At 40.4% G+C, this 26,689-nt stretch overlaps 1 protein-coding gene across 1 annotated transcript; it reads right to left on the bottom strand.

Moving 5' to 3' along the window:
- Nucleotides 1-8,498: 8,498 nt before the first annotated feature.
- On the bottom strand, nucleotides 8,499-26,392 carry LOC121269879 (aromatase). The gene is made up of 9 exons (XM_041174944.1): nucleotides 26,218-26,392; nucleotides 25,978-26,128; nucleotides 25,421-25,575; nucleotides 21,739-21,918; nucleotides 20,831-20,945; nucleotides 19,020-19,134; nucleotides 15,966-16,128; nucleotides 12,305-12,546; nucleotides 8,499-9,045 (listed from the first exon to the last, which is right to left on the bottom strand). The coding sequence occupies exons 1-9, from the start codon at nucleotides 26,390-26,392 to the stop codon at nucleotides 8,806-8,808; spliced, it is 1,536 nt and encodes a 511-aa protein (XP_041030878.1). The 3' UTR covers nucleotides 8,499-8,805.
- Between the last annotated feature and the right edge of the window lie 297 nt (nucleotides 26,393-26,689).

The following is a 26,689-nucleotide window of genomic DNA, read 5'->3' as shown; positions in this document are numbered from 1 at the left end:
CACTGTGACTAGTATGTATATAGGTTCCAAAGTACAGGCTTGGGATCTGTGTTTGTCCAAGTTTATTTGCATTCATGACTGAATGTTTATGAGCTGTGGTAACTGTAAAAGCAGCAGCTAATTAATACATGGGTACAGGACAGTTTGGGCTCAATGACTTTGTGCTAAGGATAGAAGGAAGTCAAGATTTTCTTATAAAGATGAACAAATAAAGGTGAAATATATGTTAGTGTTGTTTACGTTCATCAAATAATGAAGCAATAAAGGTATGCTTTTTCATTTAAAGGCTTTTATTTTCCAATAAATTTAGTAATAGGGATATGACTTTCATACAGTAAAATACAAGTTGTGTTGAACATTTTAATTAGAAAAGTCATTTATGTAAACCTATTTACTGAAAACCACAGTGAGACTGACATTGAAAAACAAATGAACCAGTTCAGTTTCATGGGACAAAGCGACTTTCAGAAACACACTGGTATTACACTCACTGAGCTATAAAATAAGATGACATTTTTGAACACAGACACTTCAAAAGAATGGCTCCTTTGAGCAGAAGAATGACCAGGCATAATTCTCAGAATTTTCCAATTTGATAATTATTTGATTTATTGAACTGCCCAGAAGTTTTCAGACAAAGTCAACAAATTGGGCATGGTTTTTGAGTAATTGTGTAAGGAAAAAGCAGAAAATCTAGTAGGATTTCCTACTCTACATTCAGTGTAATCCTACTATCCACAGTCGCTGTTTGCCTTTGCAGTGAAGAGAAGAACTCATGTCAGCATTTGTTACCTTATTTTCTTTTATAGTCACGTTATTGACATTATACACTGTGCCATCCCTTTCTGGAATACTGTAAAAGATTTAAGCCTCTTGCAATTTGTTTACTTGAGGCAACTGTAGAATGAATGATTCATTCCACTTTAATTAATTAACAACATTCCCCATCCCATGACTGTAAAGCTCACTGCTACAACCTAAAGACAGCTGTTCCACTGAGTTAAGATTGACTACAAAAACATTTGTTGGAGGTCAGTGGGCAGGGTCCCTGCCTCAGTGCTAAAAGCTGCAGGTTTGAATCCCACTGAGGGATTTAATGGTCAAGGCCTTCATAATGCAACCAAACAGCTTGAGTGTCGACTAGCAAACCCTTCCAAAACACACCGGTGGTAAGAGCGGGAGAGACTCCTGGGCAGAAATGTGACGGAAGGAAAGTTGGAGCCTCTACCATCACTATCCATAGCTCCAGATTACAACATGCATGTTACCACAGGAACCTGGGTTCCCTGAGTGAACTGTAACCACCACCACACAAACATTTAATATTTCCAAGCTGAAAGAAGTTGGATTCACTTCATTTCATAGCAGCTTTGCTCCAATCTCTATGTATTCCCATACATGCTAATTAATAGGCCACTCCTTGCTACATTGAGGTGTAGCCAGACTGCAATAATCATTCAGTATAACTTCCATGGAAAAAAAGCTTTATTTTACGGTCAAACAATCTCACCCTTGTACATCTTCATCTAAACAACCGGTTAAAGTGATTCACTGACCCTTTGACCAAGGTGACTTTATATTTTTAAGTTCTATTGTAATAATCATCTAAAAATAGAGTGGTAAAGCACGCAGTACAATGTACTTAAAATGCAATAAATGATTTGCTAAATATTTAATTGTTAGCCATATGCATTGTAAAATAAATATATTGCAATATCAAATAGCAGTTTGAAAGCTCAATATCTGCCCGTTTAAAGGCTGTAGCTGGTGTGTGATTAAATTATGCTGCTATTTAAAACAACTGTAAAGGTAGCCATGGTGTACTTGTCATGAATTGAGTTGTAAGTTTTCTTCAGACTGTGTTTGTTGTATGAAGTTTTGGAATATTTGTGTATAATAATGTCCAAAGCACTCGGTGTAGACTTTAGGATATATCTACAGGTCTTGACTGGCCCTTCCACACCCCCCTCACCCCTTCACCCACCACACCCCCAACCAACCCACTAACCCCCTGCACCAACCCATTTCCCCCCATCTTAATGGAGTGTCAGTGACTGCACACATCAAATGCTGTTCATAAAGAACCTGCAGAGCTAGGAATGTAATTTTGGGAGTGCTTGGAACTGTCCCCATATTTCCCCATTAGGTTAATTCCCAATCTTATCCAACTCATGCAGGGTTGAATACAGGATTGGCACTTCCTTTACTTGGGGCTGGGGTGGGATGGGAGAGAGAGAGAGAGAAAGAGAAACAAAGAGGAACCGTCCCCACATAGTTATTCAGATTGATAACAGCAGAAAGCCTGTGTTTTCACATGCAGACCGAGATTGCTGTGATTTGAAATCCATGACCTTTATTAAGTGCTACATCTGAGCTATTGCTGCAGGATTGCCCTAGGGACTTCTTGGTTCATCTACCATAACTTCAATGGAAGATCCACAGAAAGCCTCGAGAAACAGCATAAACCACTGGCAGTTGGGTTGGTGTCCGTGAAGGCCCAGGCTGTTGGCACTCCCGACATGGGCCACATCCTTTTAGATGGTGAGCACGATTGGGGCAGATGTGGGGTTCTTCCACCAACACGAGGACTTCTGCCCAAGGCTGGGACCTGATGAAGTGTCTATATCTGGACAGACGAATCTGTTCTCTCTCTCTGGAGATGCTGACTGACCTATTTAATGTTTCCTGCATTTGCTATTCTAGGTTTTGATTTCTAGACTTTTGCATTTTGCCTATAACATATGACATCTGTTAAGTTATGGTGGGGTTACCCTAGAACAGTGGGGTAACAGAATACTAGAGAATTGAAGGAACATGTAGAATATTAGAAAGTCATCGAGATGACTTACGTAATGAAAATAGAAAATACTGAAAATGCTTTGCAGATTCACATGCAACATATTTTTATTCTTTCATGGGATGTGGGCTATCGCTGCCTCTATTCAAGCAGATAAGATATACACGTGTCATTTATGATAATTATTGACTGGGATTATCCTGGTGATTTCTGACCCATTTATTGCCCATCCCTAGTTGCCCTTGAGAAGGTGGTGTTGAGCTGCCTTCTTGATCCGCTGCAGACTATGTGGTGTAGGCACACCTACAGTGCTGCTGGGGAGGGAGTTCCAGGACTTTGACCCAGCGACAGTGAAGGAACGGCGATATATTTCCAACTGCGTCTCTCTCCACAGCTAGAGCTGCTGAATACTTCCAACCTTTTCTGCTTTTATTTCAGATTTTCAGCATCTGCAGTATGTTGATTTGTATCTGCTTTCAAAATTACTTGTTTGCTTTTGAGAAAAAAACTAATAACTTTCACTGAATGTTATCCACCCAATAAAAAAGCACAAAATAGCTTATCTGTTCTAGTTAAACTCCACATAAGAGTAGAGCTCAACATCTACAAATTAAAAGTTTTGGGGAACACAGTGAAGGGATATTGTCAGCAGGTAAAGAGTGATGTAACCATGGATTAATAACTCTTTAAATAACCCTTTGTCTTCTGGACCTTACAATACTGAAAACCCGTGCAATCATTATTCAAGCAGATAGGATATACATGTGTCATTTATGATAATTATTGACTGGAATTATCCTGGTGAACTCTGACCCATTCCCCAAGCATAGATAATGGGCCCAAATAAGTACTTGAAGATAAAATATCACCTGTGATATTTTATGGAATTTTAGCTCATGAGCTTACCATTTTAGCATTTCTGATTTCCCTCATTACCTTTAGAGCTAAACCTACACTGAGGGGTTTGATCAGAGTGGAGGAAGGGTATACAGTGCTGCCCCAATTCTCTTGGCTGTTATTACATGGTCCCAGAGGTGAGCAGGATCCAAGACGTCTAGGTAAATTGGCAGTCACAATGGATGGCTGGAACAGGGTGTTTCTCTGCTTTTGCCTTTGCCGCAGTCCACATTGCATTGCCATTATGCCATAGCCACCAAAGTACGAAGTACTTGTAGAGGTCACCTGGCATGTGACAGTGGGCTTTGTTTTGCCCTTTTGCCATCTGTCTTTCCACTGTGATGTAAAGGACAACAGGGTTCATCACAAAAAGGGGTGGATAGGACTTAAAGTGAAAGGCTGTAGATCCAGAGGACTTCCAATCTGAAATCAGTCTCCTTTTCACTAATGAGATTTGCCTCACAATCTTTCAAAGGTTAACCTCTACCTCACAGTGGAGGGACAAATTTTGGAAGGTTGAATCAAAGCCCATTGTGACATGGAGGGTGATACCTACAAGTCTCGGTACCAGTATAAGTTTGAAAGGGAGGACTTCCTCTAGCTACAATGGGGGTGCGTTTTTTTTCTGTTCACCTTTTGTAGAGAAATCATAACTTCATTCTTTATACACAGGTTTATCGCTTTGCTAGAAATAGTGCATATAGGAAATCAAAGTTTACAAAGGCTTGTGTTTCACAATCAGTGTCAAAGTGGTGGCATTCACTGTTGACCTTGAGAAAAGCTGTCCATAATGATCTAGTGATCTTTGTGACGTGGATTTCTCCTTTCCTGAGGTTACTTTGGATCTGGTGCTAAGTTAAGGGGATTTCTACATGCCCAACAACAGTGATGTCATCAAGCAGAGTAAGCAGCCAATCACATTGAAGTATTCTCATAGACAGCAAATTAGGAAGTAAAATGCGCTGATTATTCTTAACTTTTAATTATACTTTAACTAATAGAATTTTTTATTGTAAGGGTGAAGTTTGATATTTTACAAATTCAAAAGTAGTTTTCCATGGCCTGCAAGGTTTCTGAGTAGTAATTATGAATTTAGGGTATTGTTAAAAACCCAGCTACACCTCATTCAACAAGGTTAAACTTTTTCAAGGATTTTTACAGTAAGACTAATAGCATAAAAGGACACATTCTCATCAGTTCAGTGATTTCTACACGATTACAGTTTTGGAGTGGAGGGAGGGCTTCAGCACTGCACCTAATGGGAAAGCATAGAAAAACTGACTAAGTTCTGCATCTCCGTGTTTAACTGCACATGTACGATCTTCAGGGGCAGAATCTTGCCCCTGTCAGGCAGGCTCGGCAGGAGCAGGCGGGGGTGTTTGGGAAGCCGACCACCACCCATGATCAAGGCCAGAAGGCAATTTCATGCTGGCCGGCCGATTAAGACCCGCCCAGTGTGAAACACGAGTGACAGCGCTCAGCACTGCCTGTGTGGGCAGGGGGAGGAGCGCCAGAATCTCCCTGAAGCACAGAGCTGCCTCAGGGAGACGAAGCATTTTCAAATAAATAAATAAATAATGTAATAAAACATGTCCCCTCATGTGACTCTGTCGCATGAGCAGGATATGTTATTAATTAAATTTTTAATTTTAAATTTTATTCTTATTTGCTTTAGGAAACCTCATCCCGCCCGTGGATGAGGTTTCCTGAAAAGTGCAAAGGCTTCTTGGCCTACTCGCCTGCCCGCCAACTGTAAGGTTGGATGGGCAGTGAAAAATTTCATTTGATTATCTTTTTAATGGCCTTAACAGGCCTTTTAATTGTTGGTGGGCACGCTGCTGACTGCAGCGTGTGCCCACTGAATGAAATATCGAGCGACTGTGCGTTGACGTTGGGATGCTCGTCCTATGTCAACACACGTCATTTTATGCTCGAGTGGGTCGGGCACATACCCAACTGCCGAGCTAAAAATTTTGCCCTAAAAGTTGTTTTCAGGTTTTTAGAGAATATTTTGAGTTTCTATTGGTTATGGTCTTCGAATTTTGGCAAATATCGAATTTTGGCAAATACAAGAGGGTCAACCTTCTGAATTCATCTGACTGGGGACTGTGTATATCAAGAAAAAGAAGAAAGACTTGCATTTATATAACACCTTTCAGATCTCAAAATACCCAAAGCATTTTCACAGTGTAGTCACTGTTGTTAACGAGGCAACCAATTAGCACACAGCAAGTTCCCAAAACTGCAAGATTATAATGATCAGCTAATCTGTCTTTTTGTGGTGTTGATTGAGGGATAATTATTGGCCAGAACATCCAGGATAATACACCCGCTCTTCTTCAAGATAATGCCAAGGGACCTTTTGCAATCACCTGAGAGAGTAGATGGGTTTAATGTCTTATCCAAAAGGTGGCAGTTCAGACAGTGCAGCACTCTCTCAGTACTGCATTGAAGTGTCAGCCTGGATTTTGTGCTCAAGTTTCTCAGAGTGGTACTTGAATCTTATGACTCAGAGACAAGACTGAGGCAGGACTGACACATCACAGGCACATTGCCCACAAATGGCCTTTTGAGGGGAACATATGGGGCTCAGTGGTAGCACTTTCATCTCTGAGTCAGAAACTTGTGGGTTCAAGTCTCATGTCTTTGCTGACACTCCAGTTGGAGTGGGATACTGCACTGTTGGAGGCCCATCCTTTGATGGAATATTAAACTGAGGTGCCAGGCGGACTTCCCCAGGCACTGTTTCGAAGAGGAGCGAGTGGAGGAGTTATCCCTCTACCAGCACCTAATTCAGATCATTATCACTTTGCTGTTTGTGGGATCTTGCTGTGTGCAAATTGGCTGCTGTGTTTCCTACATTGCAACAGTGACTACATTTTAAAAGTTCTTAGTTGGCTGTAAAATGCTTTTGCATACCCGGAGGTCATGAAAGGTACTATATATATATATATATATATTTATGTGCATGTTTTGTTTTTATTTTAAAGGACTGAAAATTTTTAACATACAGCTGAGGCCAAGCCTGTGAAATTCTCCAAATATAATGACCGCTGAGATTCCACTTAAGATGATTGACCTGGATTTTAGAATCTGAAGCTCCTTTAGATCCAGTTAGCCCATCATTATATAACTAGCCAAGAATTCACTGCAGCACCTATCAGTCACTGTTGTGCAGGCCTTCATCTGAAGGGCATAGAAACAATTCAATTCTGAACAAATTTGAACATTTAGATACAATAATTCCAATATTTTAGTTTTGAGATAATTTTCACTTTATAATGACTTCTAACTAAAATGTAGCAACTACAGTTATAATATTGGGATAGAACACAAATTTTCAGTCAGAGTTGCAAGTGTGCCGACAATTGTAGCTTTGATGCCATTTACGTAACATTCTTTTTTATTCCACCTCTCAACCTCATCCAGAATTGTTTTGCTTTAATCTTTAGGAGTCAGGTAGTTTGGAATAGGATTGTCTTCCATTGGCTTATGAGATTCATGCATCTAGCCATAGTCCCAAAGGACCATAGGCATCTCTCTCCACTCTGCAAGCATGAGGGTGTAAGGAGAGGAGGCAGGGCCCCCGTGAACCACCACAGCAGGAGAAGAGATTGAACACACAGTGTTGCTGTTATCCTGCATCACACTCTAGTCATCTAGCCACCTGAGCTAACTGACTCCCAGCTACACAATAGAGGAAAGTAAGGTTCCAGCCTTGCTCTGAAATGCCATTCCATTTGTAAATACTGCAGTGTTTTGCCATGGCGCAGAGTTTGTTCAAAATAAGAGAGAAAAGATTGCAGGCTGACGACACAACAACTTTATTGTAGCTTCATCCAAATGAGGGCCTGGCGTTCTGCCCCAGAGGGGCAGGTGCTGTCAAAATGCTCAGAATACTGAACATTTTCAACAGATTTTGTATGGCCCAAAATGTAAATAAAGGTACAAAACTATAATGTCTGTAAAACAGTCGATTATACCATTCATGATTGATTATAACATCTCCATGCAGTATGAAAAATATTTTGGCACCTCCTAATTAAGCAGCCTTTTTTTATTTTTCAATGAATGAAGTATACACATTTGGAATCTACCCTGCACAGTAAGCCTGATTGTCACCCACTCCAGCTGCACTGGAGCCAGACCACAAAGGCAGATTGCCCTCTGCCCTCAGTGGGGCAGACTTGTAAATGTGTGAGGTATATGGTTCTGATACCCCCAACACACTCTCTGTCTAACATAGAATGGAATTCACCCTCTTTCCCTCACACAGGATGGAACTGACCATCTCTTCCTTACACTGAGTAGAACATAGCCTTCTTCCCTTTACTTTATTATAACTTAAATTTCTTTCTTTTGATAAAGTTACCTACCACTCACTTTTCTCAAGATATTTTCTCTCTCTTTCTGATCTCTGCATTAATTAAGGTTGAGAAAATTTTCTTTCCCCCTCTCTATATACTTATCCACATCTATTAACTTAATGTTTAGTGCAGTTGTGTGTGTGTGTGTATATATATATTTTATATAAAAGAGTATAGAAAAAAATTAAATAAGAAACTGATTCTCAAAACATGATCATGAATTGAATTTTGAAAATGATATTTTTTTAAATTACATCATCACACTTCCCTCCTCCCCGACTCTTCAGGTCCCCAAACACACCCAACATGCTTCTTCCTTCTGCTGAAAAGACAACATGGTCTGGTCTATAGACTTCTCCATAGAGGTGGTCAGTGGCACTCGGTGACTGACACACATGTGCTGATTTTACTGTCCTCACCTCTCACCCACTCCCGATGCTCCACCTAGTGGCCTGGCTTAGTCCTGGAGAGGGTTGAAGGTGATTGCAGAAGCAACAATATAAAATGATAACCCATGATCACAAATGACAGTGCTCTATTTCAAGATTATCCCAAAAACAATAATATTAGTGGATCTAGGGAGGGAAAAATCTTCTACCACAAAGATTTGGATCCTAATTCTAACGAGCGTTTTGGTTCAACTTTATGAAAAGATGGCAAATTTTATCTGGATGATTTCATAATGGTCACTCTGCATCATGCCGATGAAACCTTGTGCATGCTACTTGCATAGAAATTGGGATCTTAGACCTCTTCTTGATCCCTCGGGGTAAAAATCATTCTGAGAAGAGTGTGTGACTCATTGGGATGGTAAGACAAGTCGTTGTTATTTTTGACATTTTCTAGGGTGCTTCCATTATGTGAATGTACTCGGTACCTCTTCAACATGGTCACCAAGATACCTTTCATCATCACCATGGCGATATATTTTCCCACACAGGAACGAGGGCCACAGCCAAATGGCTGGAAATAGCGACGAGGAACCTACAAATACAGGAAAGTTAAAGCTATCTTCCACTTGTACAGACAGATAGAATGAGCAAATGATTTTTAAAATTAATAATTGTGGCCATGTACAATATCTGTTTCTACTAGGTTTAAGGTCAATCTTTGCCACTATCTAGAACATAGCAAACATTCAGAGATTTGATGAAACCTTTGGACTGCAGACTCAGAGAAAATCTTGTAATTCTAGACTGGCTCTGTTTGACTTTCAGATGATGCACCCGATGATCAAACAAATGCCAAGGTAACATTGCATCCTTTGCCACCGAGGCCCTATCTCACTGCTTATGCCCGAATTTCTGTTATGTATCCTTAGAAGGCGAGGCTATTTGCATGGAATACAAGGTTTGTAGATTGTGGAAAGATTAAAATACAGGAGGAGGATATTCAACCCACTAAGTCTGTGCCACCTTTGTGTAGGAGAAATTGAGCTGGTCCCACTCCCCAGCCCTTTCCCCATAGCCTAGCAAATGTTTTCACTTCAGGTGCTTATCCAATTCTTTTTGAAAGCCATGATTAAATCTTCCTTCACCATTCTTTCAGGCAGTGTATTTCAAGTGGGAACCACTCTCTGCGTAAAAATGTCTTTCCTCGTGTTGTTTTTGTTTGTTTTTTTTGCCAATCACCTTAAATCTGTACCCTCTGGTTCTCAACCCTTCTGCCAATGGGAATAATGTCTCTCTATCTAGTCTGTCTAAATCACCTCAGCAATTTGAAAATCTCTGTCAAATCTTCTCTCAACCTTCTATTTTCCAAGGAGAACAGCCCCAGCTTCTTCAATCTTTCCATGCGATTGAGGTCCCTCATTCCTGGAACCATACTTGTAAATCTTCTCTGGACTCTGCCCAAAACCTTCACATATTTCTAAAATGTGGTGCCCAGAATTGGGCACAATACCCCACTTGAGGCCACACTAGTGTTTTATAAAGGTTCATCATAACATCCTTGCTTTTCTACTCTAGGCCTCCATTTATAATGCCCAGGATCTCATATGCCTTTTAAACCAATTTCTCAATCTGTCCTGCCACCTTCAATGATTCATGCACTTATACCCCCCAGGTCCCTGTGTTCCTGCTTCCCCTTTAGAATTGTACCCTTTAGTTTACATAATTGACAAATGATCTCCCTCCTCCCACCAAGTTGTCATCAATCTAAAGGTTAAAAACTCTGTTTTTTCAGGGAGTAATGAAGCCAGATAGATCAAGAGGAGCTCAGGTTTGATCCACAGTCTGCACTCTGTTGCTGGATTCACTCGGCCTGACAGTAGGGCCATTACAGTTGGCCTCACCATTCGTGGTCTCGGGAAGGATAAATTGAGTCGGGGCTTCTGCTCCTGGCCATTGTCCAGGAATCCTTGCAGAAAAGAACATGTACTCTGTCACCAGATGAAGGCAGGATCAGGCATGCCTGTGACATCCGTCGTGAATCAAATATTTAGCTGGTCCTAACTATCAAATTCACATCTAAACAAAGAATGGCTCCTTGAGGGAAGCAGGCTCATCAACACCATGAAACCAAACCTCAGCCAGAGAGTCAATGCTATTAGAACATACAGAATGTGTGTGTGTGTGTATGTGTGTGTGCAGGGAAACTGGCCCCAAATAAAGATGTAAAAAAAACTTAAAAAAAGGAAAGAGAAGCAAAAACTCACAATTCTTTTTTGGGAAATGTCATTGTTGAAATCATGCATCTATACTCTGACTCTGCAGTATGACTCTTTGATAAAATATTGTAAAGAAGCCACCCTCAGGTTTTCGTTGTACAGAAAGTAACATTATTACTTCATGGCACCAATAATATTTTAGAATTTACTCAAGAGAAGAATTTAGATGGTTTACTCTAGCTTTTCCAACCAGAAATGGTATCTTGCAATAGCTGCCACAGCAATTTTCTCCGAATGTGGTAGCTCTGTTTTCCATCCAGGTCATTCTGGAGTTGAAAAACTCAGCAGGTCTGACATCTGTGAAGAAAGAAACAGAGTTAACGTTTCAAACCCAATATGACCCTTCTTTGGAACCAAAGAAAAGTTTGGATTCGAAATGTTACCCAGCTGCCAGACCTGTTGAGTACCTGGCAGCACTTTCTGTTTTTATTTCAGATTTCCAGTAGCTGCAGTATTTTGCTTTTATTCTTTCATTCTAGACTGGGGCTCCCAACATTGGGGTCAATTTGAGTCAAATGATGACTCCGGTCACCAGGAGCTGGCTTGTAACCATCCATGGAACTTCTGCTATTGAATTGCACTAAAAATAAACAGCTCTGAGGTTGCTAGTTTCTCCTCCCTGTTGGTGATATTACTCCATTTATATCTCTTAAGGTTTCTGTGGGACACTTTCCCTTTCCAACCCCAAACCCCCGTCCTTCTATTTTATTTCTCAAGTGGTTTTGAAAGACTCACTTGGCCACTTCATTTTTGTTTAGGAAGGAGATTAAAAAGGTTCAAATTGAAATGAAGCTGTCATTGCCCACAGGTTCGCAAGAAGTCTACTGACACACATGCAGGTTTTATACATTCAGGGGCTTCCAGTACAAAAGCAGGGTGGCAAGAGGCAGGCCAAGACTCTTAACTGAGGGCCCCAATTTGTTTTGCAGCCATGAGCATTGATAACTATTAGAACTCAACCCCACACAGGAACTGACTATGCTGAACTTCCACATTGATCCAGTTCTGGTTTGCCACTATAAAGAAGAACAATTTTCACAGGCCTCGGAGTCAGACAAAGCTTTTGTATCACCTGTTTGGATTGGGTAAAAAAAATGCTTTGTATGGTGGATCTGCTGCCAATAATGCTTCTAGAAGATTAGGTCACTTTGAATCAACCCTTCCAACATGATGGCCCCTGTTGTCATCAGTAAAACCAAGAGCTCCTCTCCATCACTGAAGGAAGTGGAGAAAGCATGCTGGATCTGCACCAAAGCAGACATTACACTTTAAAATTTTTGCATATGGGATGTGAGCATTGCCAGTAGGGTCAGCAGTTATTGCCCATCCTTAATTGCCCTTGAGAAGGTGGTGGTGAGTTAGCTAGGGAAGCTAATCTGATAGTGTTACCATCCGTACGTTGGCCTTGTGACACAGAGCATCATCCAAACATGAACCAGTGTACACAATTACACATGCTATAATGAACAGCATCTACCTAAAGATCACTTCATGTGTCTTTAGGCAGCTTTTATGAAGCTAGTGTGTGAGCCTGTTACATGTAAAGCTCAATTTTCAGCTAGTGTGGATACTCACATTTTGTGCAAAGTTTTCCAGGTTGAATTCATTTGGCTTGAGAAAGAATTCAACTTTGTGCATGCGACCCAGGTTAAGGATAATGTTGGTGCCTTTTTTTACAGGGTAGCCATCAATCACATCATCTTTAAGTGCCTTGCGCATGGTGAAGTCCACCACAGGCTGGTATCTCATGCTCTCATTAATAAAGCTCTCCACAATTTTCAGCTGCTGCAGGTCACCATTCTGCACTTCCCGTTCCCCTGGGAATGAAGAGGGAAAAGTGTCATGTCGCCTAGCATCTGATTTGCATTGCTGTGTATGTATTAGTTCATTAGAAAGAAAGAATGATTATAGCTCCCATTGATTTCACATAATCGGAAATTAGAAAAGTGGCCAGATGACATATTCATGGGGATTGAGGACTTATTAATTGTTATGTTATAAAAGTATTTGTGTTCCCACTGTGAAGCAGTGATGTTGTAGTGTCAGCTGTGGCTCAGTGGGAAGCACTCTTGTCTCTGAGTCACGATGCTTTGGGTTCAAGTCCAACTCTTGGAATTGAGTGTAGAAATTAAAAGCTGACATCTGGTGCAATGCTGAGTCAGCACTGCACTATTTGAGGTGCTGCCTTTCAGGCAAAATGTTAACCCAAGGCTCTATCTGCTGTCTCAGGTGGATGTAAAAGATCCCAGGACATTATTTTGAAGAAGGACAGTCCCTCCCTGTGTATTGGCCAATATTTATCCCTCAACCAACATCAGAAAGCAGATTACCTGGACATTATCGCATTGCTGCTTGTGGGAGCTTGCTGCGTACAAATTAGTTGCTGCTTTTCCTACATTACAACAGTGACTACAAGTCAATAGTACTCCACTGGCTGTAAAGCACTTTAGGACACTGTGAAAGGTACAATGTGTAAATATATGTATGTTTTTGTAACCATTCTTAATCCATATCGTGAATGCAAGTAATAGGCCAATGTATAGCTAGGGTAATAATGGGGTTGGGGTCGGGTTTGCATGTTGGGTTGAACCGCGGGGGGAAGCATTAGTTGAAATAGTAGGGGGGTGTTGAATGTAATAGTGGGGGGCAAGGTGAATGAAGTAGTGGGGGATATGGTTGATCTAATAATGGGAGGCATGGAGGACGGTTCAGTAGATGAAGAAAAGGTTCTGCTAAGATCTTGATCACACCAGGGAATTACCAAGCAAGGGCCACCTGAGCAATGGTAAGTCAGAGTGAACATTGCCATAAATCATTCTCAAGCGTACCCTATCAGCTCGTTTCAGTGCAGGCACCTTGGACAGGTCTCTTCCCCACTTCTCTACAAATATTGCCTGCCATGTGAAATTAAGAAAGAGGACAAAATCTAGAATTTTTTTTAAAGGTGAGATTCAATCTCAAAGAGAAGATGAAAGCAAATATAATGGTTATTTAGAGAGCTCCACATCGATGAGACTTGAAAGTACAATTGGGACATTGAATTAAGAGCCTCCTTAAAAGCTATTCATGAATAGGATGTTAAGAATAATTAAACCTAAATCAATTACATTTGGACTTTGCATTATTGTAATTTAATGCCAAGATATTATTCCAAGTTAAAGGAACCACAGCTTTTAACTCTCTGCAGTAAATTGCTTTGGTGAAACCAAGGACATTAGGACACTATGTACAGAAACAGAATCAAGGAACAGTGCGATCAGGAAATGCGCCAGCATCATTGCCACCAAAAAGACACTGAGTTGGCATTCTAGACACTATGTCATTGTCCCAGTATTTGTTCTTCTTTAACAAGTAGACATTTGTGTTGATCTCTTAATCCATTACACATCATAGAATTTGATCCTTTTTTTTTTACATAGATTATAGCTTTGTTCTTAGGAAAACACTGATAAAATCCTTTGACAGTGCAGTGCTGAAGGCCTGCTGACTAGCCAAATGGATACTCAGTAGGTTTGCAACACATGAAAATTGAAACAAAGTATCTGTCCGGGTCAGTCCCCCAGCAGTGCAGTGTACAGCCAGAGCCCAGCCACATAGTGAGAGAAGACAAAGATGGCAGCTTCTGTATTGGTCAATCTAACTGGACAAGTAAGCTCATAAAATCATGCTCGCTACCACATGTGATAGTAACAGAGGGAGCCATGTGAGGAGGGGGCAGAGCAGGCTGATGTGGAACAAAGGCCATCATCCTTGGATCAGTGACCCCGACACCAGTGGTCAGTGTGGCTAAATGTTGTGACAGCTCCTCCATTATTGATTCTCCAAGTTGACTTGTGGATTTGAAACAGGTCTAATTTGCACAGCCTGATGAAAGAGTAACTTTGACTTTCATTTTCAATATTGCCCTTCTTGTTAACCTTGATGGAGACTCTGAAAATCAGGCTGTTTCTTTTGAAATATCGAGCTGCTTAAATGATTAATCATTCCAACAATGCTGGTCAGGGTCTGAGGCATCAACTGCCTTATCCACCTTATGTTTTATCCACCTTATGTTTTAGCTATGACACTGCAAAAACAAAACTTAATGGGATGTACTTAATTTCTTAAGATTATTCCATCATTTGACAATTTGGAAAAACCAGGTTTCTAAAGGCAATAATTTGAGTTGTATGCTGTGAAAAGTTATAAGAAGTGATTTTCTTACTTTACATAGAATTATACGAACATGTGAATTAGGAGCAGGAGCAAGTCACTCGGCCCTTACATCATGGAAAGAATCTGCTCAGCCTAACAAGTCTGTGTTTGAGTTTACCCTTCAAATGAGCATTAGTCCTACTCTCATCTGCCTGCCCCTGTTCCCTTTCAGCTTGTCTGTCAAGAAGGCATTTTGGAAATCTGAGCATAATTCAGTTAAAATGGTTGGAAAATCATGCACACTGCATGCCTGAGGCTGTGTTATGTGCTGCCAGCAGGTGAGCTTACTGGTTTAGACTTAGAGAAGTCTATGAGTTCCTTGGATTTTGAGTCTGAGGTAAAGAATAGGGCAGGGAAACCTAAGGATGTGTTTATAGTGATGCAAAAGGCAAGTTTAGAGTGGTTTCTACTCTGTAGGACTATGTTGGAGTAGTAATCAGTCTTGGCTAAGGGGAACAGGCTGAATTAAACCAGCCCAAGGTGGTGGTGGCCTCCCAGATCAGTTGATCACCAAATGCATTCACACTTAGGGCCAGCAGATTTAACACTGTAGGCATGAGTCTTACACTGGTACAATGGCTGGGAGGGAGGCTAATTGTGGATCTGTGTGGAACATGGATGAGGGTTACACAGACCCACAGTCCCAGGGTGCATGGATGTCATTTGTTACTTTGAGCAATGCTGTGAACAAAGTGGAAGCCAGACTGAAGGGCCCCAGTTAATGATGACAAGAGGAAAGGCAGCTGTACAGGAGATTGATAGAGTCACTGTTGACATTTGGGAGTGGCAAGCCAAAGGAGACAAATGGCAATTGATTGATTAAATCCAAAGTTTTATTTTGATTTTTACCCAGACATATTTGTTTGTAGCTGGGATGACCTAGCTATTTTGATTGAAATTAATTGATTGACCTAACTATTTTGATTGAAATTAAGAAAGAAACAAAATTCAAACATAAGATTCAAACACTGAGATGACTTAGTCATAAGAAAGTCAACCTATCATTGAAACTATTGTTTTACGCTTTCTCCCTGTATCATACCTGTAACTGCCTGAATCTCTTCAACTATTTTCTTCTCCACTTCAGGATGTTGTGCAATAAGCATTAGCATAAAAAAGATGCTGACAGACATCGTGTCCGGTCCTGCTATCAGAATTTCCAGTACGCTCTGCCTCACATTGTCTGCAGTCAGTTTTCCATGCGTCTACAGAACAGCAGAAAGGCAACTTTATTTTGGCACCAGTGAACTTGATGTGAGCATTATATTAGCGAGCATGGCTGGCTATGATGAGTGATGCCAACACGGAGATATGGGCAGTCATCGAATGTGAGAGATATACAAAAATATAAATATAAGGGGAAGAGTTTTACTTCCAAATGATTACCTACCTCACAAATAAATAAAGAGAGTTTATCACTAATGGTTCATTAAAGTTGAATAAAAATGCAGTAATTTGCACTTGATTTTTTTTGTGCTGTTTATTTCCTTCTCCCTCTTTCTCCTTACATCATAATCAAGGCAGGCAACGCCCTTTCAGCTTCTACCAGTGTCAAACTATTGCCGCCATTATGAATGAGCTTGGCTTGACACAGCCCAGATCCTAGAATCAGCATCATTTGAAAACACGAGCTCAGCATGTGGGAATCATGCTGCAAACCTCTTTCCAATCATTACAGACTTTCGGAGCAAGCAAACTTCAAGTTTATTTTTTCCTTATTTGCTCACAGGCTTATTGCTCAGCACACCAACTTTTCTGGAATAAGACAGACTCTTGGCCCTTAACATTCAGTAAATGTTATTGCTGCAAGGCCAGCAGTTGAATGATATTCTTTTTTAGATCTTTCCTGTCATAGGCATCCTTGCTCATTGCTGCTCTAAGATATTTGTAAACTTTCATGAACTATACATATTGTGTCTTTTGTCTTGTTTGCTAATCTTATTTAGCTAAATTGTTTGTCATTTCACCCAATTTATTCAAACGTGATTCAGTTTGAATCAGGCTGATGAGACCTACATATGATGAGATCTAGACCATACACTGTGCAGATTTTCTTGTACAAACTAAGTGAAACTGTGGTTTAAAAAATAAATTTTAAGCTATTTGTAATTAATTATTTCTAAATTAATTTAATGATTCATGATGATAAAGTGGCCTCAGTGTAGAATTGATCCAGACAAGTGACGTCTCCGTATTTGAGAAAGGATAAACTGGCATTGGAGGCAGATCAAAAGAGACTCACTAGGCTGATTCTTGGGATGAAGGGGTTGACTTATCAAGAACAGCTAAACAGTTTAGACCTTTATTCATTAGAGTTTAGAAGAATGAGGGGTAATCTTATTGAAACGTACAAGATTCTGAGGGGGCTTGACAGGGTAGATGTTGAAAAGATGTTTCCACTAGTGGGGAATCTCAAACAAGGGGGCATAGGTACAGAATAAGGGGATACTCATTTAAAACTGAGATACAAAGGAATTTCTTCTCTCAGTGGGTAGTGAATGACTGGAATCCTCTACCTCAGAGAGTTGTGGATGCTAGGTCACTGAAAGTATCTAAAGATGGGGTAGGTAGAACTTTGAAATGTAGGGGAGCTGAAGGCTGTGAGGAGCTGGCACAAAAGAGGAGTTGAGGCCTGGGGCAGATCAGCCATGATCTTATTGAATGGCGGAGCAGGCTTGAGGGGCTAAATGGCCTACTTATGCTCCTGTTTCTTAAGTTCTTATGTAAGCCAGGGAGGTCCCAGAATTGACCTACAGGGCAGAATTTTATGGCCTGGTCGGGGTGGGGGCTGTAAAATCCCATCGTAAAACTCTACCCATGGTTTGAATTCACTTAGCTATTTTTAGCTAGGAGCATAAAAATGTAACAATTGGCTCTGGTATCCCTGGGATTGAGGGAGGACTAGCCAAGTTTCATACTTCTTGTTATTATCCAGTGACTTCTGTTGGAAAGTTATCTGCCCTTACTGATAATACTCGGTCATTTGGCTGGGGTACTGAGCATTGGCTGTCATAAGAACAGAAATCAGGTGGACTTGCTCACTGTGGCCCTGGGGTAAACGCCAACTCCCATGTTCGCTGCCCTGAGTCAGCAACATGAGGGGAGCAAGGGAGAAAATTGGATGTGAAAAGGTACGGGCGACAAAAGAACAAATAAAAGCCTAATTTACTTCAAAGTGAATAGTATTGAGAAAGATATGATGACAAAGAAGTGAAAAGCACAGAGGGGAGAAATATTGTTCGAAATGAAGGGCAAGCAATCTAAAGTATTGAAATGGAATTAAAAAAAGCAAAAAGACAAGAGAATTTCTAACTAAAAGGCAAAAGGGAAAATGTTTCCTCTTGTGGGAAAGAGCAAAACTAGAGGCCATTTGAGATAGTCACTAAGAAATCCAATTGGGAATTTAGAAGAAACTTCTTTGCCCAAAAATATTTTCATGCAAAATCCCCTACCACAGGGAATGGTTGAAGCAAACAATTTAGATGCATTTAAGAGGAAACTAGACAAGCTTAACATGAGGGGGAAGAGAATAGATGATTACGATGGTAGATTTAGATGAGGAATGATGGGAAAAGGCTCGGGTGGATCATAAACAACAGCATGGACTGGTTGGTTTGAACAATCTGTTTCCGTGCTGTCTATCCTATGTAAAGAAACAAAGGCAACATTAAATGGGAAGCAAAGGGGATTCAAATGTGAAAAGGAGGGAGATAGAAAAGTTAAGCTGAATTGATGAAAAGGAACATCAATGATATGGAACAGAGCACTCAAGATGATCGAAGATTAACATAAAAAATTAGAAATTAAAAGAATGAAAAACCTTCAAAATATGATCTAGGCAAAAGCAAAAAAATTGAATGAGAAAGACAGAAATATTTGACAGGAAATAAGAAAGGAATAAAATATTTAAAAAATAAGTTTGAATGTGAAAGCAAACATGGGGCCAGTAATAAATGCCACGAATTCAAAAACGTTCTGAAATAGACATCGAGGCAATATTCATGTGTTGTCAATGGAATATCTAGACTTGATGATACCCTCATATGTAACAATGATAATTCAGCTTTTATTACCATTTTCATTGACAAGTGGCTACCTGTGCAAGAATCAGGTCAGTTGCAAAGTCGGTGATGTCTTGTAGTTTTTCAGCTTCTTGCAGTTCTTGCTGTTTTCTCAGTAGCAGCTCTTTCACTGCATCTTGTAGATCCTGGCTGCAATTAGAGAGCATGGACTAAAATGATGGTGAGCCCAAGAACAGAACCTTATTTAATTGGTGATAGCAAGTGAACAGTTTTAAAACATGAGGTAAGTTTGCATTAGAAATGACATCTTGTTGAGGGATAACTATGGTATAGGAAAGGAGTGACCGTTCCCAGTCATCATTCAAAGAATAACTTACGCAAGATAAACACTGTTGGCAAAGGCCATTTGTTTCATTCCAGCTCATATTTCCATGAAATCCAAACTTACATTCAGCCTGTCATGTTACCTAACTCACTCTTAAACCATTCATTAAAACAGCTTATATTTATATCACGCCTTTAACATAATAACATGTCCCAAGGTGCTTCCCAGGAACGTAATAAAACAAAATTTAAACCAAGACACACAAGGAGGTTTTATAGGGCAGATGGCCAAAAGCTTGTCCAGACAGAGATTCTAATGAGCAACTTAAAGGGGGAGAGTGAGTTAAAGAGATGAAGACGGCTTATGGAGGGGGTTCCAGAAAATTGAGGATGCTCAAGAGGTCAGAATTAGAGCAGCAGGAAATTACAGAGATAGGAGGGGTGCAGGGATTTGAAAACAAGGAAAACAAATTTGAGGTATTGTTTATCCTGAAGACATTGTAGGTGAATGAGCACAGGGGTGACGGGTGAACCAGAATAAGGACGCATGCAGCAGATCTTTTGATGGTAGAGTTGGCTCTAAGGTATTTTCTTCCTCAACTCTACAGCCTGTAACTTATTTGGGGTGGCAATCAGAGTCACCCCATTCCCAGGTTTTTACCTTAAAATCCAGCCGCTCCTTTCTCACCAGAATGTCCGACTCAAGCCAGGTGAGAACTGTGTAGTGCAGCAGGAGACCAAGGCCTTGTGTCAAGGGCAGCAGAGTTGGAGGTGAGGAACCCTCAGCCCCTTCCTTTTTACAGCACTAGCTGCCAAAATGCTGGTCAGTTTACCGGTCCAGTCATTTTAAGAAGCCAGGGAAAAGCTAAGTTTGTAAGGAGGGATGGAGGTTGGGGGGAGAGGCTCTGGGGGTCAGGTGGTCAGTGGGGGGGCTCTGGTCGGTTGGGGGAGTGGGGTGGCAGTTGAGAAGCCTTGTGGGGGTGTGGGGGGAGTCTCATGGGGGGGGTTGGGAGGTTGGTTGGGGGTTCCCATGGGGGTGGTCAGTGGGGTTAGTACTATAATTACCCAAAAGTTTATCATTCTAATGTTTTCTGGGTAACCAATACTGTAAGACTATCCAAAGTTAGCGATTTATATCGTACTTTCAGATAATTCCCATCGCAGGGCAATTGTCCAACGGAAGTTTGAACTTCCTGGGCAATTGCTATGCAATCCTTACCAAGGGACCTCCGGCAGGGGGTTCCCCAGAGCATCTTTGGGGTACCTCCTGTTACGATGCCCTGGAGCTCAGAAGTTATGGGTCTACATACTGACTGTTTCCTGATCCGTCCTAAATTGTCCTTTCACCAGTTTAAGCCTATGACTCCTTGCTCCAATTTATTGGTTTATATAGTTTACAAATCATTTAACAATGTACAATGTTTCATTATTTTGAAGGGTTGCAATACTTGATTTTTGTTTAATATAAAGTAACTTCAAATGAAATATTCCTAGCTTCAGTAACCTTAAGCAATGGCGCCAAGCTCCAGATATGCAGAAATAAGGGGAATATAATACTCACGCAGCTTTTTCATACTTCTCATATATCCACTTAAATTTGAAGAAAATATCTGGTTTCAACAAGAGTGTTTGCCATGTGTCAAAATACTTCTGAATTTTAGACACAATTTCTCCCTCTAGAAAGGCAAAAAAAAGGCAAATACACTTCTCCTTTTATTCAAAAACGTTCTATTAATGCAGAAATAAATGAAAGAATAAATGGCTAACTTACTAATGCCCACCAAACCCGTCCCCTTACCCCTCAATGCGCAAGTGTGCAAGTGCAGTAATGACAGGGCTAGAGACTAGTAATCCTGGAACTTCATTCCTAACAGTGGGTGTACCTACACCACAGGGACTGCAATGGTTCAAGAAGGCAGCTCACCGCCACCTTCTCAAGGGTGAAGCCCTTGTGATGGGCAATAAATGCTGGCCTAGCCAGCGACACCCACAAACCCATGAATGAATTTTAAAAAATGATTTCCTGTGAAAAAATGTGCAATTCAAATCCAGTTCTCCTCACTGATGCTCTCTGCAGCATCAGTTTTCTTTGAATCTCAATTTGTATCCCTGATTAAGATGTCAAACAAACATGGGGTCTCTGAATATTTATAATGGACTGTGTTGACATGCAATTTCATGAATAAAGCAAATGAGTTAATGAATGATGATGTAAAATGGCACAGAGGGATATTGTATGAACATGGTATTGTGTTTATACATAATGTTTTAACCCTCATTGCCAGATTGGCTGCTGTTAGGATAACATTCAAGTTGAGATGAGTTGCTTCAAGGTGAATTCGAAATTGTTTAGACAGCATTGTATAGACAAGGTCAGGACTGAACTGCACTCGGGGTAGGTAAAGCAGTATATTAATTATACTAACTACTCATACTGTCTACTTTAAACAGGGTAGAAAATAGGATTACCATGAAGTGGAACTCTGAGGAACAGTCTATTGGAAATATCTAGTGTGATGGCTCTCAGAAACAGCAGTATATCCACACAGGCCGTGGTGGCGTTGTTATCCCCCAACAGTTTCTCCAGGTGATTACGGGTAGACTCCACACTCACAGCAAGAGTCCTCTGAAGACCTGGGCCAGTCAGGGCTGAAAAGGATACACACAACACTCAACAAATCCTGCATTGTACACAATGACTATTTAAAAATATATCATTTTAATTGTCATTTAATGTGCACGAGGAATCCATGATATGACTAGTGATGAAGGTTTCTTTGTTAAGCAGCTTGGGTTTGTGGAGCATGCCTTATGCAGATCTCAGGCCTTTACAAGGAGGCAATGGGGACATCAAGCAAAGGTAGGTTCTTTAAAGAGTCATCAAAAGTAGCAAGGTAAAGTGAGTACATCAGAGAGTGGGGATTTAGTGACTGACAACCTACCCTCTGAAAATGCCGCCTAGAGAGCAAAGGATAGCTAAAGAACGACGGCTGGGGGTGCAAAGGGTGTGAATTGGGATGTGTGGATGGATAGCGAAAGTCTGCTTGAGCTGATAATATTGCAATTGAATGGAATGAATCATTCTTCTATAAGTAAGCAAGCACAATAGATTAATCACTGATCTGCAACGAACAGACATCTGATAAAAGGTACATGTTCAACTTCTGAGCCTCTTAGGAAATAGTAAAAACCCTCCCTAGGATCAATAACACATTGGTTCCGCTGAGATTAAAACAAAAATAAAAAGCAAACCACACTGTGTGACTTCATGTTCTGGCTCCTGGCTCTTACTGCAAAAGTAGCGAGCTTAATTTTTGATCAGCCAGGTGTCTGGCATGTGCAGAAACCCATCACCAATCTTAAGAGTTTTTAAGCCAAACTGCTGAAAAATCGAAACTGGTGCATTGCGTATTCTCTCCCTCGAGGGACACATCCTGTGTAGATGTTCTCGTGCACGAGTCACAAAAAGCTAGTATACAGGTACAGTATGTAATCAAGAAGTCTAATAGAATGCTATCCTTTATTACAAGAGGAACTGAATATAAAAGAAAGGATGTTATGTTTCAGTTATACAGGGCATTGGTGAGACTGCATCTTGAATACTGTGTGCAGTTTTGGTCTCCTTATTTAAGGAAGGATGCTAATGTGTTGGAGGTGGTTCAGAGGAGGTTTACTAGATTGATACCTGGAATTTGCAGATAAAAGCAAAAAAACTGCAGATGCTGGGAATCGAGAACAAAAACAAAAATACTTGGAAAAACTCAGCAGGTCTGGCAGCATCTGTGGAAGGGAGCACAGTTAATGTTTCGAGTCCACATGACTCTACAACAAAACTAAGGAAAAATAGAAAAGGGGTGAAATATAAGCTGGTTTGGGGGGGTGGGGGGTGGTGCGGTGGTTGGGACAAGAGAGTTGGATGTAGGCCAGTGATAGGTGGAGATAACCAAAAGATGTCACAGACAAAAGGACAAAGAGGTGTTGAAGGTGGTGATATTGTCTAAGGAACGTGCTAACTAAGGGTAGAAAGCAGGACAAGCAAGGTACAGATAGACCTAGTGGGGGTGGGGTGGGTGAAGGGAAGGGATTGAAATAGGCTAAAAGGTAGAGATAAAACAATGGATGGAAATACATTTTAAAATAATGGAAATAGGTCGGAAAAGAAAAATCTATATAAATTATTGGAAAAAACATAAAGGAGGGGGAGAAAACAGAAAGGGGGTGGGGATGGAGGAGAGAGTTCATGATCTAAAATAATTGTTGAACTCAATATTCAGTCTGAAAGGCTGTAAAGTGACACAGAGATGAGGAGAATTTTTTTCTCTCAGAGGGTTGTGTGACTTTGGAATTCTCTGCCTCTGAAGGCGGTGGAAGCGGGGTTACTGAATATTTTTAAGGCAGAAGTAGATAGATTCTTGTTAGGCAAGGGAATCTGGGGTGGAGGGGGGCTAGATGGGAATGTAGAACTCGAAATACAAACAGATCAGCCATGATCTTGTTGAATGGCGGAGTAGGCTGGAGGGGCCGAATGGCCTACTCCTGCTCCTATTTCATATGTTCTTATGTATGCTCATATACCCCAAATGTATTGAAGAAGAAACAAGGCTGAGGACAACCACATGCCCCACCCGTAACACCCCCACCAACCCCCAACCCCAAACTTATTTAGGGAGATCCCAAAAGGAGAAACTGGTAAAACTTGGAAATGTAGGGAACCATGCAATAAAATTTGTCTGAACTTATCTTATATACCTTAATATGGAACTCCAGTACTACAGGTGCTAGTATTGCTGATTTTGACTGGGATTTGACAATTTCACATCATAGTTTGATTTTTTCCATTGGTGGAGCAGCCAGATCAAGCTACTGTCTTTGGTTTCCTGCTTAGCCTGTTAAGATCTGATTTAAAGCTATGTGGACCTCTGTCATTATGAAAATTGAACAAGACTAAGTGCACAGCAAAACAAATTGGAATATTAAAATCTTAAATGGAATATAGGTAATAAGGCTACATTATAATATTTAAATAATAGAGGATAAGGGGGGACAAAACACAGGAGAAAAAAGTGGAAAAGAGAGAGAACAGGGTAAATAAAGACAGAGAGTGCAGAAGTAAAGGTGTTAACACTGAGATCAGGCAGCTTCAGGGAATAGTAACCTTCCAATGCTGGCTAGCTTCTTAAATTTCAACTCATACATCATGATGGTCAACTAAACAGTAATATTACAATAATAAAACAACTCAAATATCAGAAGTGGATTTATTAACTCCAAACTACAAAAAATAATACGTCAAATGAAGATCAAATAATGATGCACCCTAATTCAGCTTCCTATTTCTACCCTCTCCTCTATCATTTTAATTATTTTTTAAAAACTGTCATTGGACTATTAAATCTAACTTCTACCCTCTCTTTCTTCTTCCTCCCTTTCCTTATCTTGGAAATCAGAGTAATTTCCAAACATTAGATTTTTACTGGTTCAAAACTTGCCTTAAAGACAGTGCCTCAACCAATTGAAAACCCCAGATCATAAAATTGCTTTCACCTCAGGGAGTAAAGCACATAGTATATTTAAATAGTATAAATGATTAGAAATACAGAATAAAGGTGCTGCTGATAGCACTGTTAATATAATATTTGGAGGGTATTTTTTGGATTATTATGTGCTGATCTGAAACTTCAAATCAAAGCTTTTCACCAGAGAGTACATGTGCAATTGTCAGAAATCTAAGGTTTAAAGCAAGATGACTGTGCCATGAAATATTTATTTAATTCTTTCTTTAATTCATAATCAGGCATCACTAACAAAGACAGCATTTATTGCCCATCGCTAGTTGTCCTAAGAAAGTAGTGGTGGGCCTTCTTCTTGAACTATGTAGCTTTATTCTTGTTGGTATTTCTAGTGGTTTGATACAACTGAATGGTTTGCAAGGCCACATCAAAAAGCAGTTGACAACTACACCACTGTACATCTAGTTATATTTAATATATTGAAGGTTGCGCTTTATACTGACACTGGAAAACTTCATTAGTTAATGCTATGTACCCTTATGGATGGCTCCCCTAAGTGCATTTATCAAATCACATCCATGGTTGAGACCTTTGAGACAGACTGAGGTAACACCTTTGAGTCAAATTGTAAAATTTCTTACCTTTAGCAAAATATGGGCGTGTTTGTTTCCAGATGGAAGGATTATTGTTGAAGATTATGCCGTTTTCATTCATGCCAATGCACTGAAGTGCCTGTTTGTTTCCAAACCTGGATATGTAGTGCCCCTTCTTCATCACATGGTTCACAGCTGAGGATCTAAAGAAGAAATCAGAATTGAAAGAAGGTTGGTCACTGGCCTGGATGATCAGCTCATTTAATCCTGGCTATTTGCACAGGATAAGGTCAATGTAGAAAAGTCATAAACTCAAAATAATGTAGTAAAATACCTGCTCGAGTTAATTATAAACGAGACAAGCACATCAGAGGATCTAGACAAGAAATCAGAGTTGGAAAAAGGTTTGTCATAAGCCCCGGTGATCTCTTAATAGTATTCTGGCCATTTCCATATCGCAAGAAATACAGAAAACTTCCAAAGCCATAGAAAGCATGTTCAATTTTAATACAAGGGAAATACATATTTATGTTCCTCAGTGGCAGCGCAATTCAACTGATGCATGGCAGAATATTGATTTCCTGCAAACTTGTAAATTGATTTACCTGCTAATAATAAGTGTTTCCTCACCATGGATCCACACTCTCACTATCTCTCCATACTTTTCATTGTAGTAGTTGCTGGCACTGCCAATTCCCATCCACAAGAATCTACCATAAGAGATTAGAGGTCCAATGCCCAGACAGAAAGAAGGACCTGCTTAAAGACATTGCACAGTTAGAAATATGCCAGAGTGATCACTCTCTCACTAACACTCCTAATAGAATACCTGTGCTTTTTGTTACCTGGCAAAGTCACCTTCCTCTCGGAGATCTTGACAAAAATGAAGAGCAGTCCCAGGAAAAGCAGGAGGGGAACTGTGGCCCTCGACCCCATCTCGGGCACAATCCCAGTTGTCAGATTCTGTTGTGCTGCTTTTGACATCTGCAACACCATGTCACCCAGGGAAAACTGCCTCATTTCCACATAAGCTGAATTTTTAAAGAAGTGAAGTAGATTGCAAAGCACGTTAACGCTGATTCTGTTGATGAGTGTATTGTGGTTGTCGATCAGTATTAAATAGCCTTGCACGATGCATTTTTATAAGGGACTGAGGAGGGTTCAGACAGGAGGGACTGGAAATGAAGTCAAAATAAAGAGATAAGTTACTTTTTCAAAGAGAAAATGCTTAGTAACCTTGGTATAAAGCAACTAAAATGCCTTTTTCAGTGCTAATTTTTATCTGTAATCTTGTCCTTGAACAGTCACTGATGGCAT

This window comes from Carcharodon carcharias, chromosome 26, assembly GCF_017639515.1.
Source record: "Carcharodon carcharias isolate sCarCar2 chromosome 26, sCarCar2.pri, whole genome shotgun sequence".
Classification (NCBI taxonomy): Eukaryota; Metazoa; Chordata; class Chondrichthyes; order Lamniformes; family Lamnidae; genus Carcharodon; species Carcharodon carcharias.
The sequence above is the reverse complement of the archived record's forward strand: the minus strand, read 5'-3'. Positions and strand labels throughout refer to the sequence as shown.